The sequence below is a fragment of the Mytilus californianus genome, unplaced genomic scaffold (genome assembly GCF_021869535.1).
Source record: "Mytilus californianus isolate M0D057914Y unplaced genomic scaffold, xbMytCali1.0.p SCAF_1, whole genome shotgun sequence".
NCBI lineage: Eukaryota > Metazoa > Mollusca > Bivalvia > Mytilida > Mytilidae > Mytilus > Mytilus californianus.
In genome coordinates, this window is record NW_026262581.1 from 70,834,613 (window position 1) to 70,851,551 (window position 16,939).

At 32.5% G+C, this 16,939-nt stretch overlaps 1 protein-coding gene across 7 annotated transcripts in view; it reads right to left on the reverse strand.

The window, feature by feature from the left end:
* The window catches only part of LOC127723438 (uncharacterized), a 241,454-nt gene that overhangs the window by 20,494 nt on the left and 204,021 nt on the right, over positions 1–16,939 (reverse strand). For 6 of the 7 annotated variants that reach the window (XR_007992087.1, XM_052230085.1, XM_052230094.1 and 3 more), the window contains one exon: positions 11,236–11,364. The exons of the other annotated variant lie outside the window; for it this stretch is intronic. Coding sequence is in view for 5 of the 6 variants with exons in the window: in XM_052230085.1 (XP_052086045.1) it covers positions 11,236–11,364 (129 nt within the window). In the remaining variant the exon portion in view is untranslated. The remainder of the gene's footprint in view (positions 1–11,235; positions 11,365–16,939) is intronic. 7 annotated transcript variants of the gene reach the window in all.

The window sequence follows — 16,939 nt, forward strand, 5'->3', positions numbered from 1 at the left end:
TAGTGTATACATCATATAAGCTATAATATTTGTATGTTTGAAATACAGAATTGCTTAAATTTGGTAAACAAATTTCGATACAGCATATCAAAGAACCCATATAATTCAATTTTTGTTGAAGTCAAACAAAGTTTAATGTTTGGCCCTTTAGACCTGAATGTAGACCAATTTGAAAACGAGGCACAAAATTCAAAATCTAAATACACACGGTTAGATTTAACATATGTAAGAACCCTAAGAATCAAGTCTTTGAATTAAACACCATTGAAATTGGTCAAGAAATAAACAATTTATACAAAGTATGAGAAAAGTATTGTTTTGGCCCCTTTTTAGTCCCTAATTCCTAAACAGTTAAGGCCATAACCCCCAAAATCAATCCTCCTTTTTTTTGTATGGAACCTTGTGGTACAATTTCATAGAGATCTATATACTTATTATTGTCGCGAAACAAGAAAAAGGCTTGTTTGTGGCCTCTTATGCCTAAACAGTTCAGACAATAACCCCAAAAATCAATCCCAAACTTCTTTTTTTTTTTTTATGGAACCTTGTAAAACAATTTTGAAAGAGATCCATACACTTATACGCAAGTTATTGTCTCGAAACCAGTTGTCTTCGGACGACGACGACGACGACGACATCGCCATACCATTATACGGCCGCAAATTTTTCCGTGCGTATAAAAAATTGGATACCCTTTCCATTTTCCTCCTATCCCCTTTTTTATGTTACAAATGACCGGTGGCTTATAGGAGTTATTACCCTTCCAGTGTCTGATTTTGTCCATTTTTGGTTCTTTTTTACTTATACCTTGAGAAAAGTTATATATAAAGAGAAACTTGAACAGCTATTTTAAATGATCAGCAATGTAAAATTTACAAAAAAAATGAACATACTTGAAATTTGTGTATCAACTTCTTATAGAAGAAACTAACTCTAAATAGGAAAGACATTTTCAAAAAATACCCCCCCCCCAAAAAAAATAGCCTTAGCCCTGTTTTGCAGTTCGATGCCTTGAGTCTGGACGTGCATATATGAGCGGCTTCCCACGTAACTTTTTATGTTGCGGGTTACTGACTAGTTGAAGCTGTAGAATAAATGCGCGAAAACGTTGTAAAAAGCTGCGCGCAAATGTAATGCACCGAGTTGAAGTTCATATCTCCTTTTAGTTTAAATGTATTTTATTTGCTAAATTGGAGCCAAATGGATTAGACACAAGTAAATCATACGTATGAAGTCTTCTCCATAATACAATATAAATAAATACAATAACAGTATAATGAGCATACATGTAAACCAAATAGTTTATAGAAATATAATACGAGCTATAGGTAAACAAGAAAAAAGAGAGAGAGAGAAAAAAAGAAGGAAATATTGATGATGATGATCCGTGTCAGTATCAATAACGCTTTATGAAGGTACAATAAATCTGTTTGACCTTTTGGTGAAATTTTGAACATGTTTGAAAATTCGAATATTTTGTTCGTTTGAAAGTTCCAAGTTTCCGCAAATTAATAGTAAGTTTTGTATAAAAACAAAGTTTTCGGAAAGCCTATTAAGACTATTGAGTAGGGTTTTTTCTACATGAAGTGTATTTTGGACAAAGGAAGAAGTAATGGTGAACATCCTCAATATCTGACCCACATTAGCAATAATGATCATTTATAATGTTAGCTCGAAAATTGTCATAGTTTAAGAATGAAGCGGAGCATCGCAATTGCATTAAAATAATATTCAATTTCCTCAAGCCATACAAATAAAACGTTTCAACTTTACGTAGGAGACTATCACATTTCAATTCTTTCTTAAATTAAATATAGAGTCGACGCTGCGAATTTTTGGATCAAGTTTATTCCACTCACGTATTGTGGAAGGAATAAACGATTCAGTAGTAAGGGAAAGTCTAAAAAAGGGAACAATCTTATCTTGACCATGTCGCAACGGATAGTTGGTTGTACTTTGTATACATGAAAGTACAAGATTACATAGGTACATGGTGCATGGTGCATGGTGCATGTTTTTGGTTCATATTATGAAACATCTGTAATTTTCTTCTTCTTCTTCTTTCAAAAAGAGATTCCCAGCCAACCTGAGAGTATAAGGTTTCAGTTTTAGTGAAAATTGGTAGACCGGTTACAATTCTTGTGGCCTCTTATTGCAAATTTTATCCCACACGTCCGTGGCATAGTCAATAAAATGCTTCGCTGAGCGCAGCCTGATACGACCGCAGAGGTCGAACCCTGAACAGTTGGGGCAAGTTTGGACACAATATTCAAGCTTGATACTGTCTGAATTTGGATTGTGATCAAATTGTTAACATAATATAGTCCTTTGACTCAAAATAAATGTGGCAAAGATCTTAAAAATTTGAAATGGGACATTTAATTTACCTAGGCTGGTCTGATAATAAAAATCTAACAACATGGTTAGATTCAGCATATAAGAAAACACCAATAATTAAATTTTCCTTGAAATCAAACAAAGTTTAATTTTGGATCCTTCAAACCTTAATATGAACAAATTTGAAAACAGGGCCCAAAATAAAAATCTAAATGCACAGCAAATCATACGGCCGCAATAATTCAGTTTTTGATGAAATCAAACCAAGTTTAATTTTGGACCCTTTTGACCTCAATGTAGACCAATTTAAAAATGGGGCCCAATATCCAAACTCCCCCAAAAACTAAAGACTTAAATACCATCGAAATTGGTTAAAACATTTGTATTTGTTTTCAATTGAAGATTTCTTGCTATTGCGCAATACTGTGCAATTGAAGATTTCTTGCTATTGTGCAATACTGTGTTATTGCGCAATACTGTTCAATTGAAGATTTTTTGCTATTGCGCAATACTGTGCAATTGCAGATTACTTGCTATTGCGCAATACTGTGATATTGTGCAATACTGTGCAATTGATGATTTCTTGCTAATGCGCAATACTGTGATATCGCACAATACTGTATTATTGTGCAATACTGTGCAATTGAAGATTTCTTGCTATTGCGCAATGCTGTGCAATTGACAATTGAAGATTTCAAAAATTTGAAATTTCAATAATTTTGAAGACCCCCCCCCCCCCCCCCCACCCACCCTCTTAGTGTAATTACTTCTAACTCAATCCCAGCCTTCTCTTTATAGTATGGAACTTTGTAATACAATTTTAGAGAGATCCATACACTTAAACACAAGTTATTGTCTGGAAACTAGAAAAATGCTTGTTTTTGGCCCCTTTTTGTCCCTAATTCCTGAACCGTTGGGGCAATTAAACTAAATCCCAGCCTTCCCTTTATGATATGAAACCTTGTGGTACAATTTCAGAGAGATCCATACACTTACACACAAATTATTGTTCGGAAACTACATAAATGCTTGTTTTTTGCCCCTAATTCCTAAACTGTTGGTACCATCACCCTCAAAATCAATCCAAACCCTCCTGTTGTAGTATTAACCTTCTGGTAAAAATTCATAGAAATCCATTCACTAAAACTAAAGTTATTGTCCGGAAACCAAATGTGTCTTCGGACGACGACGACGCAGACGACACGACGCCGTCATAACATTATACGACGCCGAAATATTTTGCCGTCGTATAAAAATGGGTTGAATAAAAACTAGTCACAGTTTATCTAAATTGTTTTGAGATAGTCGGTATTTAAGTTTACGTAAAACATTCAAGTGTTTATTTACACTTGTAATTATATTTTCAATATGATTGTTCCATTTTGCGTCACTACTGAAATTATCTCTCCGGTGCTTATGAGATGCACTTCAAGGGATATTTTTACCATTTAAAGAAGTACATCTCATAAAGGGATATTTTTACCATTTAAGGAACCGACCGTGCAAGACCCTCATGGGTAGTCAAGGTCGTTAACCCCTTCCCCTAGTCGTCGTCATTTAAGGAAAAGCTGTGGCCTGGAATCTCAATATTTGAGAAATCATAATTTCGATTTTAACAGGGTTAAATGACATAAGCCATTTAGTAGACCAAACATCCAGTTTTTTCAGGTTTTAACATATCTAACCTGTTCTCCATCGTTACCAGAATAACTGAATGATGTGTCATCAGCAAAAAGCCGATACAGTGATGTAAGATTGTCAGCAATATCATTAATATATAAGACAAAGAGAAGATAGCCCAGAACTGATCCCTGAGGAACACCAGCTAAAACATTACAGAAGGAAGAAGACGAATTGTGCAATACTACTCTCTGTTTTCTCTCATGTAGATAATCTTCAACCAAATGTATAATAAGCTTCCGTAAATACCATAATCTTTTAGTTTAAATATAAGGCATCTGTGCCAAACTTTGTCAAAATCTTTTAGAAAAGTCACAGAATACAAAACAATTAATTTAAATCTTTGTTTTCCATATCTCCTTTCATCTGTACCGAGGGGGCCGAGGAGGCGGAGTGGTCTAAATAGTCGAACAACTGTATCACTAGCTTGTCCGCACTGAAGTTGTGAGTTCGAATCCCGCACGTGGCAGGTACGCTCGACTCCAATCTTAAATTGACTAGAATTGTCAGTTTTCCTACCGAAGGTCGGTGGTTCTCTCCGGACATTCTGGCTTCCTCAAACCAATAAAAACTGATCGCCACGAAATAGCACGATAGTGCTGAAAGTGGCGTTAAACACAAATCAATCATTCAATCAACCATCCATACCATATAATTATGCATGAGTACAAAATTTTATAACTACTGTTTTGAAATACTTTTAAAAATGACTGTGAATTAATTGGTATAGGAAATGAATTAAGATAAAGCGGCAATTCAAAAAGAGAGAACAATCGTATCGGTATAGCTGTCTTTTACAATAAATTTGTTTTATCATATTTTCGCCATAGCAGAGAAACTCTTCAACTAGCTCCTGTATTAATGGATCTACAATCTTCCAACAAAATGTTTGAAACGTTGACTTTTATTAAATTGCACTTTCGGAGGTGATTCCAGGCTGGAGCTGCTAGATCAGAAACAATAAACTGGCTATAAAAAAAAACAGAATATCCTCTGGTAGATCAATTATTTGAAATCCAGGTTCTCAGTACACAGTCGAGGACCCATAATTTAGTAACTTTAACCGTATGTTCATAATTGTAGACTCATTCATCAAATTTAAACTTTGCAATTCATATTTTTTTCATCTTTAAAACGAGGTAGCAACTTTACAAGGCTTATCTCTTTTAAAATCTCATCCATTTTACATACAATAGATACAGATTTGAGCCGTAATGCCGGAGAAGCAGATCGGAATCAGTTATGACGTAGACAGTAATCGTTCAAATCGTGATCATGTTTATTGACCACAACAACAATGAAAGCACATCATATAAGTACGTTTTGACATCATATAATAAAGTAGTCCGAACCACATCATATAATGTTACATGCACATAATATAATGACACAAGCACATCATATAAAGATGTTTGCACATAATATAAGGACAAATGCACATTATATAAGGATATTTGCACATCATATAAGTATATTTGCACATCATATAAGTACATCTGCACATCATATAAGTACATTTGCACATCATATAAGTACATTTGCACATCATATAAGTATATTTGCATATCACATAAGTACATTTGCACACCATATAAGTATATTTGCACATCATATAAGTACATTCACACATCATATAAGTACATTTGCACATCATATAAGTATGTTTGTACATCATATAAGGATGTTTGCACATCATATAAGTATATATGCACATTATATAAGTATATTTGCACATCATATAATGTCAACTGGACACCATATAAAGGTGTTTGCACATCATATAATGACAAGTGCACATCATAAAAAGGTAAATGCACATCATATAATGAAAATGGACATAATAAGACAGTTTTGGCGTTCCATATTACACCTAAATATTTACTGTCTTTTACTGATTCTAAAACATGATTATGCAATGTATAATCAAAAGCAGAAGGGTTATTTTTTTTAGGAACATGTATTACATAACATTTTTCAGGATTAAAATCCATTTGCCAGTCCTGTTCCCATTTCACTAAACTAGATAAATCTGTTTGAAGTAATTGCGCATCAGAATTATTATTTACATTTCTATACAATAAGCAGTCATCTGCAAAAAGACTTGCATTGCAAGTTATATGTTCTGGTAAGTCATCAATACATAGTAAAAATAATGTTGGGCCTAATACTGTTCCCTGAGGAACTCAAGAGTCAACAGCTAATTTAGAAGATTTAACACCATTTAAAAGTACCTGCTGTTGTCTGTCAGCTAAAAAATCTGTTATCCAATTTAAGTGTTGATTCCTAATACCGTAAAAATCTAATTTTTGAGCTAATCTTCGATGGGGGACTTTATCAAATGCTTTAGAAAAATCAAAAAGTATAACATCTTTTTGATTGTCATTTGCCCATGACTTTGCAAGATCTTGGATACTGATAATTAGTTGGGTCTCGCAAGACCTTTTACCCCTCAACCCATGTTGACTGTCATTTATTATATTATTATTTGTAAGATGTTTTCGGATGTTGCTTAGTAAATAGCGTTATGCTTGTCACCTTTTTAATATATAAAATATAAAATATATAAAATATGGGCACAAAATTAGCCTGCTTCCAATCAGTTGGGAATTTATTAGAGTCAATTGATTTTTGGAAAAAGTATGTAAAAAATGGAGACAATTCTTCTGAAAAATTATGTAAAAAATATGCTGGCAGATTATTAGGGCCAGTGGCTTTATGGGGATATAAGTTTTCAAGTAACTTTAATAACCCGTTATTGTTAATATGTATGTCTAGCATGGTGGGATGGGAACTTATACCTTTATTTGGCATGAAGGATGTAGCTTCTGTAGTGAAAGCATTCTTAAATTGTTCATTAAGGCTAATTGTGTCTTGTATATCAGTACTTTGAGCCCTTCGTATCTCCCTATGTGCGGTAACTTTAATATTTTTTATGTTTATCTTTGTGATCTTGTTTGCCAGTTTTTTGTTTTTTTTTTATTTTGGCTTTGTTATAGGCTTAGCGTTGTTTTTTACATAAATTATCTGTATCCATACTAGCCCAAGAGTTCGTGTATTTAGATTTAGTCCTTTTGCTTGGAACATTATCATCTATTATTTTGTTACTACCTTCTTTAAATTGATTCCACAATTGATCAACAGTTAAATTAACATTAACCTGAGATAGGAGTTCAGATATAAATTTAGATGTTACATCTTTTATTTTTTGTAGATCAACTTTTTTTCCATAAATAAATTTTATGTTGCGATTGTTTAGATCTTTGGGGCTTGCAGATTGCATCTACCAATACAATACTATGATCAGATTTACCTGGTATCGATTTTATTTTGGTTATTAATGCAGGTTGGTTTTTGCAAAAAAGGTCAAGGATGTTATCTTTCCTACTTTGTGTCAAAACTCGACGTTCGGGTAAGCGATGTCAGTTTCTAAAATGTTATAAATGTTTGATTTCATATACCAAACATCTAAACGACACCATTAGAAACGAACACAGAGAGCAAGAAACACATTTGGTCGAAGAAAAAATAATAACCAGATCGAATTCTGATAGTCTTTCCACAGAAAAGTTGAAAGACCTAATTAAAATATAATTGTTTACAGACCAATTGAAGGTATTTCCCCTTACCCAAATTTACATTGGATAAGAAGATTTAGTTAAAATATTACTTTCCGGTTTAAGAAGACAGTTCCATCATTGGAAGATTGTTATTGTAATAAACTTTTAAAAATTCATAACTTTAGGTAGTTTTTTATTGGAATAAGGGAGATAATTAGCAACGTACGGACTAGGTTAATTATTCCTGTTTTAAACGATATGTTAGACCCAATAACTCCCCAAAATTTGGTTTCTAAGTACTTTTGCATGACAAAATGAGGCTATTTCCGGTTCACAAATCGTCACTTCCGAGTCCACATGAAAGGTTACTTCACATTGATATCAAAGATATATTCTTTCAGGTACTCTGCATAGAATTAATGCGAAAAATTGGATGTTGCCGGTTTAAACAAGGTCACTTCTGGTTAAACTTTTTTAAAGGTCCTATGGCTCTTTCCAAATTCAGAATACTTCATATTTTTCTCATATACCAGTATGCAGTTATCGGAAAGATCAAAATCGATAACGTCAATTTGACTTTTGACCTTGGCCTCAATTTCATGGTAAAAAGTAATAACCTGAAATTAAAAGACTTTATTATGTGTGGTTAGTTAGTTAGTCATCGTACAGCAAATTTGAATCATTCCAGAGGAAAACACTTCTATTTGGTGTCACTGTGCTGTTTCGATCAACATGTTTCACTTCAGACATGATGCAGGTTACAATTTAATAGTTTTGATATCGTATACGGTTTCTTAGGCATAGTGATAACTAGCAAATGTAAATAATTCGAACATGACCTTGACCTATGACCTTTAATCATTTTACTTTTGGTGTATTAAATACACACAAATCAGTATAACCTTTGTCCTTATCACTTCACCTATAGTTTACAAGTTACCATTTCCCATTTCGACATACTTTTCTTTTACGACATGTTGCGACTAACATTTTGGTTATTATATTTGTCGGGTTAAAAAGGTTCAGAGACAAAGGAATATGAGATTTATGTCAAATTAAGAACATGACATTGAGGACCATGGTCTAAGTGTTCTAGTCTTCGCCCATGAATCTGAAGTCCCTAGGGTTTTTACGGTTAACAGTTAATGAGTAATGGAACACGCGATTTGTTTTTTTTTTAAATATGGAAGGAGGGATAACGCTTTAAATATGTCACTTGATCAAGTTTGATCGAAGCATCCATGATTTAACGAACAATTAAGCGAAATACTTTTGACAATATCGTTTTTTGTTTTGGATTTTTTTTGTGACGATTGAGATGTGCAATCAAGAAAAACATATTTGCAGAGATAACTCTAACAAATAAAGCATTCGGACAACCAGGACCAATTTAAAAAGCACAATACCTGCGCAATAAGCTTAAGATTAAGAAAATGTCTTGGTTAAACTACAATACTGCGGATGGGAAAAAATGGCGGAAGAAGAAAACAAAAAACAAGGTCAATCGTTTGAACAAATAATTGTTAGTGGATGTCTTTCCCAATGTTCATACATGATTGGCTGGTGGCTGGTTTTGGTGGTTGGACCAACCAACCAAGTGACATCTACTGCATATTGATTGGTTGTTTGCTTGCTTTTAATTGTTGATAAGAATGTTTGTTTGCTAAATTTATGCTTGATTGATTAAAAACTGTCAAGTTTGACAAATTTTACATGCCTTGATCGTTGATTGGCTTGGTTGGTTTGGTCATATTCTTTACACAGAGAACCAATAAATGTACATCCCCTCTCCTTGAAAAAAAGTAGCGGGTAAGTATCAGTTCCTTGAATTGTTAAGTGGGACCATGTCTTAAGAAACAAACGAAAAATGAAGAGTGAGCTTGCATCCTTTATTAAATGCGTGAGATTTGGTCTAAAAAATTGAACAGAAAAGAAAAAAAGGGATTGGATCTCGTTTTCGGGTCCTTACAACATGTTTACTTGTATTTAAACTATAATATTTCTTGGAAAATGCAAGGATTTAAACATCAATCTAAACATTATCTTTGATTTGCCTGTATAGGTTTTCTTCTTTTTTCAATGAAGTCCCGAGATTTATGTTTTATGTATTTGTTGTGGATGCATTTTGTTTACATTTGTAGGGAAATCAAACCTAGATCTTAATTTTATTTGTATTTAGCTGTACATTGCTAATTTTGTTACAATCTGGAAATACCCGGCTTCTTTCATTCGGATAATATAGTATCATTTCGAAGTAATCAGATAAATGACCTCTGTGTAGAGTCAGGTTGGATAATACTTAACGGTTGTACTATCATGATAACTTTCTGGACCAGATCACAAGACTACATAGAAGTGTCCTTAATAATTTTATAACTTCATAACGATTACTGTTAACAAATTCTTTTCAATAAGTACATACGTTTAACCTGACATGTCAGACCATTGCGAAGTGTCAATGAATGTTAATGACGAACTTTGATATATATAAATCTGAATAAAATGTTATCAACATTTTTCCAATGCAGTACAAAAGGGATGACAGTTCGGCAGAATATTGTATTAAAACCTTTCAAAGCGATAGTATTTTACGAAGAGTAAACGATTTAGAGAATGACAGTCACTTTAACACCGACCTGTTGGTAAAAAGTTTCAGAACATTATAGTAATATTGCTGAGACATTTTTTCGATAGAAAAAAAGTTAAAAGTTAAACAATCAAATGAAAATAAAAAGGTTACAGTCAAACATGATACGTGGTTTGATCAGTCTTTTAGTTAAGTTATAAAGAGAACTTGATTTTGATGTTGAATTGTGTAATTCGTTGTTGTCTGTTTCAAATGAATTTTAAAGTATAAACTATGCCATTTGTCATCAAGTCATTGTCATTTTTCTTATCTATCTATCAGTGTACGTATGGTTTCACTAGAGAACAGTAAACCAAACAAATCTGTAAATGCATTTCGCCTAATTCCTAGTCATTATTACAAAAGTTAATCACTAAAGAAAATTCAAGACAGCATGGACAAACCGTAGAAATATCTGTGTTAAAACTATTAAACTTAACATAATGACATTAAATAGAAAAAAATCAATTACTCACCGAAAAAAATAATCGTTCATAAGAAAAGTGCAGATCACACTGTAAAAACTTTGGTACAAACAAGTTAGATTTTTTTCTTCTTTAAGATGCAAAAGTATCGAGAAAATAAATTCTGATGTAACGATACCAGGCATATTAAATTTATTTCATCCTATAGAGACATGATTTTAAAGCATTAACATAGAATGCGTCAGAAAGATAGGTCTTACAAACTTGAAAGCAAAATGTGCTCACGCAACAATTATAATTGCAATGAATATATTAAAATAGCTGAATTGCTGAATGCATACACAGCATTAGTATACTGATGTTACAGTCACGAAAAAAAATGTTTCGTGAACAAACTAAGTAAAACAACACTGATTGATACAAACAAAAACAACAAAACACAAAACAAAAAGCATGTGTGTTCTAATAAAATAGAATACAGTAAAGAAATAAGTAATCGGTTTATGAGTAATATGTTACATTGTTAGTATACCTTTAACCATACTGGTTGTAAATGATCTTTTCTAAATGGATTATTTATGTAATTAATTGGGGTAAAAATATATTTTACCTCATGATCTTCATGAACTCGTATTAATTCGTCTTCATCGTGAGCACCATTTTGGCCTATCATAGCTTTGTTTTCCCCATAATCCAGTTTGCCTTCATCTTCGCTATCAAAATCAACCCACGGGGTTTGCTTACAAATAAAATGGAAACCATAAAGTAGCAAGCATCAAAACCAATTCAAATTGTCAAATGTGAAAAAATATTAAAATTGTCACAGTTTGGGGTTATTTGATATACATTTTCATTTATTTACGTTGATGAATTTTATTCGGTCTCAAAGACAAATGAATCATCAATTTGAAAAGACTGACAATCTTGGATGTATCACTTACATATATCATGGATATTAAATGAAATCTTACTTATTGTACGAAAAAATACGAATGCCAACGGAATTACTTAATGTGTCTCACTGAGAAAGCTGAATCAAACTGCTAATGCGTAACTTTTGATCTAGGAGTATGCAAGGATTCAAACATCAACCACATTATCCTTGAATTTTTCTGTATAGTTTTCTTCTTTTTTTCAAAGGAGCCCCGAGATATATGTTTTATGTATTTGCTGTGGATGCCTTTCATTAAACTTGTAGGGAAATCAAACCTAGATCTTAATTTTATTTGTATTTAGCAGTACATTACTAATTTTGTTTCAATCTGAAAAAACCTGGTTTCATTCATATGGATAATATAGTATCATTTCGAAGTAATCAGATGAATGACCTCTGAGTAGAGTCATGTTTAATAATACTAAACGGTTGTACAATCTTGATGACTTTCTGGACCAGATCACAAGACTACATAGTTGTGCCGTTGATAATTTTATATCTTTGGAAAGATTACTGCAAACAAATTATTTTCAATAGGTACATAACGTTTTACCTGACTTGTCAGACCATTTCAAAGTGTCAGTAATTAACTATGATATATATATAAATCTGTGCAAAATATTATCAACATTTTTCCAATACAGTACAACAGGGATAACAGTTAAACAGTTCAACAAACAAATACAAATAAAAAGATTCCAGTTAAACATTATAAATGGTTTAATCAGTCTTTAGTTAAGTTAAAAAGAGAACTTGATTGTGAAGTTGAATTGTGCAATTCGTTGTTCTCTGTTTTAATTGAATTTGGGTCAATTTTAAGTATAAATCATGCCATTTGTCATCAATTCATTGTCTTTTTCATATCTATTTTCCAGTGTACGTTTGGTTTAACTAAATAACAGTAAACCAAGCAAATCTGCAAATGCCCTTAGCTTAATTCCTAACACCATTTAAACCTAATAGAGAGTCGTGAGTTAAAAGCATAAACATAGCATGTCTTAAGTCTTATAAACTTCAAACCAAATTGTATGGAACGCCCAAACTGTTTTGTTATGACCATTTTCATTATAGGATTGCATTTACCTTTATATGATTGCACTTGTCATTATATGATATGCAAACACCTTTATATGATGTGCAAATATCCTTTTACGATGTGCAAATATTCTTATATGATGTGCAAACATCCTTATGTGATGTGCAAATATACCTACATGATGTACAAATATATTCATATGATGTTCAAATATACTGATATGTTGTGCATAAGTCCTTATATGATGTTCAAATATACTTATATAATGTGCAAACATACTTATATGATGTGCAAATATCCTTACATGATGTGGAGATATACTTATATGATGTGCAAATATACTTATATGAACGACAACAACAACAATACTTTATTTTAAGAGGGTTACACAGTTAGCTATATAACTAATCTTCTCTGAGGCCCTCATCATAAAAAAACAAACAAAATGCAAACATATACATTGCATATATTAGTATAAAAAGACAAGTATGATAATAATGTGCAATACAACTTGTTAAAATGTTATGAAAAAATAAACGTGATGACATAATCAGTTTTCAATATTTTTTATACAGCTAGGTTGATTTCAATAAATGATCTGTTATTTTGTATTTAAAATAAATTAACATTTGTAATATTTCTTAACAGTATTGGCAAATTATTGCACAAGAATGGTCCAGAATACATAAAAGATATTTTAAACAATTCTGTTTTTGGTTTAGGGAGTATGAGGTTTCCTTGAATAGCATTTCTCAAGAGGTATGGATTTCTGTCTGAAACATAATGAAACATGTTGGTAAGATATGACGGTGCGTCATTTTTGATGCACTTCAATGTCATCACAAACTTGTGATAATTTATTCTCTGTTCAACTGTCATCCAGTTTAAGTGTTTGGTTAATGGCTCGGAAGGAGCGAAAGGGTCTGTTTCTAGTATTAATCTAGCAGCTTTCGTTTGTAATCTTAATATTCTATTTAAACCCTCACTGCTACAACTACTCCACACTATACAACAATAATCAATTAGTGGCAAGATATAACCATTATAGAATAATTTTTTGCAGTCTAGATTTAGAAATTTCTTGATCTTTAATAGCAGATATAGCCTAGATGAAATTTTTTAGCAGATCACATCAATTTGATTTGTCCATGTGAGGGAAGGGTCAATTTTAATGCATAAGAGACTTTTGCATGTGGAATATTGTATCACTTGATCGTTAATAGTTAAACAACTCTCATTGTAATGTGGCATTGCTTTTTGCTTTGTTCCAATAATCATATATTTTGTTTTAGTTTTATTGTTGAACATATTATTATCATTACACCGTTCCTCAACACCATGTAAATCTTCTTTTACCTTTGACTGCAGAGTTTGATAACAATTACCAGAAAGATGTAAAGTTGAATCATCAGCATATAAATCAGTGCAATAATTTTTTATATAGATAGGAAGGTCGTTTATGTATATTATAAACAGAAGGGGCCCTAATATGGAGCCGTGGGGGACACCATACTTGATATAAAGTTATTTGGAATGAACATTACCAATTTGTAATTGTTCTTTCATTCAAATACGATTTAAAAAAAGAAACAGCAGCATTATCAAATCCATAAATTTCAAGTTTTTTACAGAGAATATCATGATCTACTATATCAAAAGCTTTCTTAAAATCCAACAGGACTGCTAAGTTGATATTACCTTCATTCATATCCTGTACCCAATTATCTATGATATTGATAAGGGCAGTTTGGCAAGAGTTTTCTTGTAGAAAAACAGACTGTGCTGGGTGTAAAAGATTTGATCTTTTAAGATAGTCATACAAATGTTTTGAAACATGCTTTTCTAAAAGTTTTAATAAAACAGGAAGTACAGAAATTGGTCTATAAAAAGTAAAATCACAAAAATACTGAACTCCGAGGAAAATTCAAAAAGGAAAGTCCCCAATCAAATGGCAAAATCAAAAGTTCAAACACATCAAACTAATGGATAACAACTGTCATATTCCTGAACTTGAGGCGAACACGCTACCACGAAACCACCAAGGCGATGCTAAAGCTAAACAGTAACCCGCAATATATATTTTAAAGGTTTCGTGTCAAGCCATTAATATATATACACCTCCAGATTCAGGAAATCGAACTGTAAACAGGGCTGAGGTACCGACCATTCAACTTGGAGGGGCATTTTTTTAATGTTTGATTCCAAATTTCTTGAAAACGACTGCAGAAGGGAAGCGAAAAAATAGTTTGTTTCCATTTAAAATTCAGTCTGAATAAGATCATATCATGTGTCTAAGCGTTGGTTTGAAGGATCTGACACTACTCAATTGTACTTTCTGTTCTGATAATTATTAAATCAGCCAATGAATTTCAACCTTTAAATTTTTGGAGGTGTGTATCAATCCGACAAAACCAGAGAATCCCAAATGGTCTTTAAAACAGAAAATATAATGGAGCGTTTTCACATCCTTGTAAGCAAAGCTTGGACATACAAGATCTGTATGTTAATCAGATTGATGTCTAAATGAACATAAACAAAACTGCATTAATGTATTGTTTACTGAGGCCGGTTGGTCTAATACAGATAGAGAGTTGTGTGGGTTTTTTTTCCTAAAGTGAAGCGCTGCAGAAGTGAAATCAAGCGCTATAGATTTAAAGTCAAGCGCTGTAGATATGTCATGCGATGTAGATATAAATTTCCTTTACATCTACAACGCTCGTCCTTACATCTCAAGACCAACAAGGCTCCGTAATTATTAAAGCTTGAGGATTGAGGATGTTAAAAATATCTTTTTTTAAATAAAGTCTAGTTTCCCAACAGTAGCTGTTAATGTTATACAGGCCTGTTAGGCCATGTTAGCTATCCTCGTCATTAAGCAAACGCCATCCGTAGCCTTTCACATTTTCACCTTCTTCACTGAAACCACTGAGCCAGAATAAATCTTTGCAAGAATAATGTATTGAAATTCCTATACAAAAGACCTTCATTTAGTTTCTATTGGTAAAAATTAATTCCACCAGAGTCAATCTTTGAATTTGACAGGTAATTTTTTAAAAATCCTCTTCACTGAAACTGCAAAGCTATATGTTTCGAAACTATATGATTAATGATGAGTAGACCCCTCTCAATGATTGCCATTTACTATTGATAGGTTGCCGATACTGGTCACAGTGGCACATAGTTTCCATTAAGAATCAACGGGAAATAGTATTATAAAACCACTTTTCATTGAAAAATTGCCCAGAATGTCAAGATCTATACCTACATGAACATTCTATTTCCACCAAATTTATTCTGGCGATGAATCTTTGTAGGAGTAGTTGGCTTTAAATGATAGTTTTGTGTAGAAATTGTAAACAGTTGAAATGGTGAGCAATAGACGATCTAAAGCAATGTCCAAATAGTTAGCCCTACGCTTCATATTGATTTTGGATAAAGACTCGAGTATCTTATTCTTAATTTTAACACCTTAAATCAAGTAATAATAACGTTTTGTAGATATTTGTCCCTCTAAGCATTCTAAAATTGTGAAGCCTTGAATATATTTTTATTTTTCGATAAAGGTTCAGTTCGGGGAGATTCAGTTTTAATATTTTGCGATTATCTTGAAAACAACAATAGATAAAAAAAAAAAAAAGAATAGTGCAATGAAAACAGTTTGAATATGCTCTATAGTAAAGGTCTAATTTGGGCAATTTAAGCTCTTATGAGTTTTTGAGTTTTTGAGTTTTATTGCCTATTATCTTGAGAATTTATTTATAGAGAAACCTTTCCTTGTAAAATGGTATTTTTCATGTTTTTACAGAACAGATTTACACATAAATAATTGAACATACTGAAATTATAAATCAACTACTAAGGGTCATTTTCTCTTACTTTTTCAAGTCTCCACCTGGAAGAAAGAAAATAAGCTCAAGACCCCCTTTTCCATAGACATAAACATTTCACCAACCCCCGACACGCACACACACACACATATATTTCTCAATACTTTTGTTCGTAATAACCAAAAGATGCATTAAATTTCTATTGCTATTAACTTCAAGTGTGGAAGTTGTTTGCGACTTCAGGGAAATTAATTTGGACATGCCAGTTATGGTCTCATTGATATTTACCACACCTTCATGTAATTTTAGCTTTAGATGAAAAATACTCTGCTGATGAAAATGTTGAAATTTAGGATTTAGGTCTTTAAAATTGAGGTGAGCGGAGCGAGGCGTAAACAATTGATGTTTTTCGAGTCAAAATTACTTGTTTACTGTAAGGGGAAGAATAGGGCGTAGGTCGAACACTGAACAGTTGGGGCAAGTTTGGACACACCATATAAGCTTTATACAGCTCTAG